General features: G+C 31.9%; 1 protein-coding gene across 1 annotated transcript in view; it reads left to right on the forward strand.

Moving 5' to 3' along the window:
* The window catches only part of LOC106478790 (B-box type zinc finger protein ncl-1-like), a 31,285-nt gene that overhangs the window by 16,216 nt on the left and 11,139 nt on the right, over positions 1–3,930 (forward strand). The window contains exon 5 of the mRNA XM_013939359.2: positions 2,686–2,904. Within this exon, the coding sequence (XP_013794813.1) occupies positions 2,686–2,904 (219 nt within the window). The remainder of the gene's footprint in view (positions 1–2,685; positions 2,905–3,930) is intronic.

Genomic DNA, 3,930 nt, shown 5'->3' on the forward strand with positions numbered 1-3,930 from the left:
ACTGATATATATATAATAAGGCTAGCTTTGCCTCTTTCTAGGTCACTACAAACTACGAGTATGAAAGACAATACATGTCAGTGGTGTGTGTACATGTGCAGTGCTCAGACATTGTGTATGTATTAACGGTAGGAGTACGTATGTATGTATGAGAGTTCTGATGCAAGTCTAGTCTTGCTACAAACTGTACTTGGTGTGCAGGCCAAGGTAGTTAGAATGAAAACATTGAATGTTATTGGCCAGGATCATTGTTCTGTTTAAAAGTTATACAGGTCATTGACTGTTTCTTTCCTTAAGATACTATTTAACATTAACATGGTTTGGGCTTATTTTTTCCAATGTAAGGAAACTTCCTGGAAAATAAGGCATCAAAAAATTAGTTGAATAAAGGTGGAAAATTGACAACTAAACATTAATTGTACTTTTTGGAAATATATAAGATATAAAAACTTCAGAATTCTTGTGATTGGGTATTTTTTTTAGTCTTTGTACATCAATATTGTTGTAATGGGATCTTTTTTGTGGGTCTACGTACTTTTTTTTTTTCTTTCGGAAACACCTGATACTGGTCATGTTGTCTGAAGGACAAATTGGAAATTTCCTTAAAATCAAGCTCTGGTATTTGTAAAAAGTTATAAATCAAAAGCCAGATTTTTGTCTTGGGCATTGGATCCAAGGTTTATCCATGTTTTATATGTAATTAATCATAAATACACAATAAAAAGAAACTGAAGGTGAAACTCTATAGCTTTTTCACTGTACATCCTGAATGAGGACTGAATACCACACTTTGATTTGTCTTTAGATAATTTTCTTATGTGAAACAATAGATTCAACCAACTGAAGTAATTCGTTTTGGGATTAATTTTGGGTAGTCAGGTTTTTTTGGCTGTACTGGTACATGAGCCCCCTCCACACCCAGTGGTACAAAGGTAAGTCTGAAGGTTTATAATGCAAAAAAAACAGGATTCTATACCTGTTGTGTAGCTTTGTGCTTACTACAAACAAATTTTCGTGATATGTAGTTGACCAAGTTACAGCTTTAAATGCAGCAGTAATATTGCTGGAAATCATGAGTATTGAATAAACATTCTCTGATAAATGATTAGAAATCAACAAAGCTTAAACTGATAAATCATACAAGATGTACAACAACATTAAAGTTTTGAAAAAAATTAACATTTTACTTGAAAAATATAAGTTGTTATGCGATACTGTGAACTGGAATGTTGTGTTTACTTTCTTTTTTTCAGTATTGCTTTCAAAAATCCCTTAGTTTATTATCTAATTGTCTTTACAACCTCTGTTTTGACACTTTAGTGATTTTATTCATTAAAGTTAAATTATCCAATCAAGTTTACATTGAAAATATAGTTATCAGAACTATTTCTGACTGATTAAACAAAATGTTTTCCTTTTTTAGGAAGGAAAGAACTAAAAACCTCTTACACACTTTGGATTTGCATTATCACCTGTAAATTTTACACCACATTTAGATTTTATTTCCTCACTCATATGCCTACTCCAGTGTCATAGTTTAACCAGTCTTATTGCAACCATACCGTGCACACTTTTTGGAAACTCTTTTTAGACACTTCAATATATTATGAATGTTTTTCCATTTTTGGTTTTTTAACTATTCTCTTTAAATAATAAATCTTAATATGATAATTTATACTAAAAAATTGACATTGCATTCTATAAGCATATAAGCCATTAAAATTAGAAGGTAGTTTGAACAGTCCGAGTTTTTGTTTCATACTGAGCTAGATATACCGAAACCCTATGACTTTGATAAGCTAATAATGGTCCCAATTGTATTATTCTTTGTGGACATGAACCTGTACAACCTTCTAGCTGTGCCAGAAACCAATAGATAATAAATATTTCACAAATCATTAATAAAGAAGAAATTTATGTAAGCTTGATTTATGTAAAAAGTATGCGTTGTACTCTGAAATCTTTGTGGAAGTTCCAAACTTAAAAAAGGAACAAACACGAATTGTTTTGCATTCTCGTACCTACAAGATGCTGTGGCTCAATTATTACTTGCACAGAGTCTGGTAACATGAGAATGTGATGTGTGTGGGTATCATAATGCTTGTTTTTAAAAATGGCTCCAACAGTGAGAAGACACAAATGTTGTTTATGATGAGAGGTTCTAGATAAGTACAAAAGATTATATAGTAAGATTATAATATCAATATTGACTTTTGTATCACTTTCATGGACAATAAAACCAATACAACAGGCAAAAAGCCATATCAGAAGCTGATATTGATCAGGAATTGTCTTTAGGGAGGGAGGCACAGGGGAGGCTGCCCCTCAAACTTGGAACAGGGGCACCCAAATAGCAGTTTCTGTGAAACATTTCTAGTCAAGCCAGATTAACACATATGCAAATTACATCATAAAATAAGGCCCTCAGCTGAATTGGAGGGGCCCGTGCAAGGTGAGTCTGCTTTGCTCTCCGAGCACCAAGCCTTTTGTCATTTCCTGATTTTGATACATGTCAGTACAGCCCTAAATGAAATGTCATCTTTAAAATAAAAAGAAACTACTTGTATCCCATTTATGGGTATGTGGATATTCTTGTCTTAAATTTTGGTTTTAAGACAAATGTAACATGAATTACATTTGATTTTTTTTACTGTTTTTATAACTGTTAAATTCTGTTTTGAACAGGTTCCCATATGTAATGAATGTATGGTAGCAGACCACAAACAGCCACAGCATCGGTATGAAAGAGCTGCTGATGCTGAGGTTAAACATCGAGAAAATATTGAGAATCTAATAAAAGAAAGTGAAGAGAAAGTTCGATTTTGTGAAATGGCATCATTAACCCTACAGAATTCCCTTACAGACTTGCAGTTACAGCGGGACAATGCTAAAAATAGTATTCAGGTTGGTGTATATGTCAGGAAAAAAAATATATTAGTCTTTCATAAATTAAATTATAATGTTAATTTAATTTATCTTTTTATAGAAGTATGTGGGTTTTTGGTATTTTCATCCAAAGTAACAGCTTGTATGCATGACGCATAGGCTAAGCAGTCGGGTCGGAGACCCTAAAGAACAGGCATAGCTAATCCTAATCTAGAACTGTTAACCAGAGGTAATGCAACCAGTCGTTAGCTCCCACTGCTTACATAGCTGCTTTCAATTGAATAGTGGAAATTTTCAAAAATACTTTCATCTATGAAACTATTTTTCAAACAAAACCCAGCAGAGTTCATGAACCATTGTATTTTTTTTCCATACATCAAAAACCTTTCTAGTTTCATGTACATATACTTTACTTTTTTGATACACAGGTCTGTCAGTTGTTAATAAATATAACAGCATACAAAAAGCAACAAGTATAATAAAAAAAAATGTTAATTTTATAAAGACAAGTAGGGATCGGTATATACGTAACCTAGCTAGCTATAGTTATATAGAAAGTTTAATGATACAGAAGGTATTGAAACAAGTCAAAATTACAAAAACTAAGTTACTTTCACAAATCACTGTAATTATGTTAGTCTGAGCCAAAGTGTGGATAAAAGTTTTTAAATTTTAATTAATTCAGTGTTTCTTGTTTCAATATTTTTTGTAACATTAAAACTTTCTATATCACTATAGCTAGCTAGGTTACGTATATATCGATCCCAACTTGTCTTTACAAAATTAACATATTTATTATTATACTTGTTTGTTTTCTTTTTATTAGCTATATTGTTGTGTGCCAGCAATATCAAGTGTGGGGTGTGCATATACCCAATTCAATTTTACTCATCAGGATCTCTCTACCAACTTGCTCTCAAATCTAATATGCCCAAAGTAGCTCATTATCCATTTTATATATATATATATATATATATATATATATATATATAAACACACACCTAGTAGAGTGATAAGGTTACTATCTACTTTTCGTCTGCGTAG

The sequence above is a fragment of the Limulus polyphemus genome, unplaced genomic scaffold (genome assembly GCF_000517525.1).
Source record: "Limulus polyphemus unplaced genomic scaffold, Limulus_polyphemus-2.1.2 Scaffold250, whole genome shotgun sequence".
Lineage (NCBI taxonomy): Eukaryota > Metazoa > Arthropoda > Merostomata > Xiphosura > Limulidae > Limulus > Limulus polyphemus.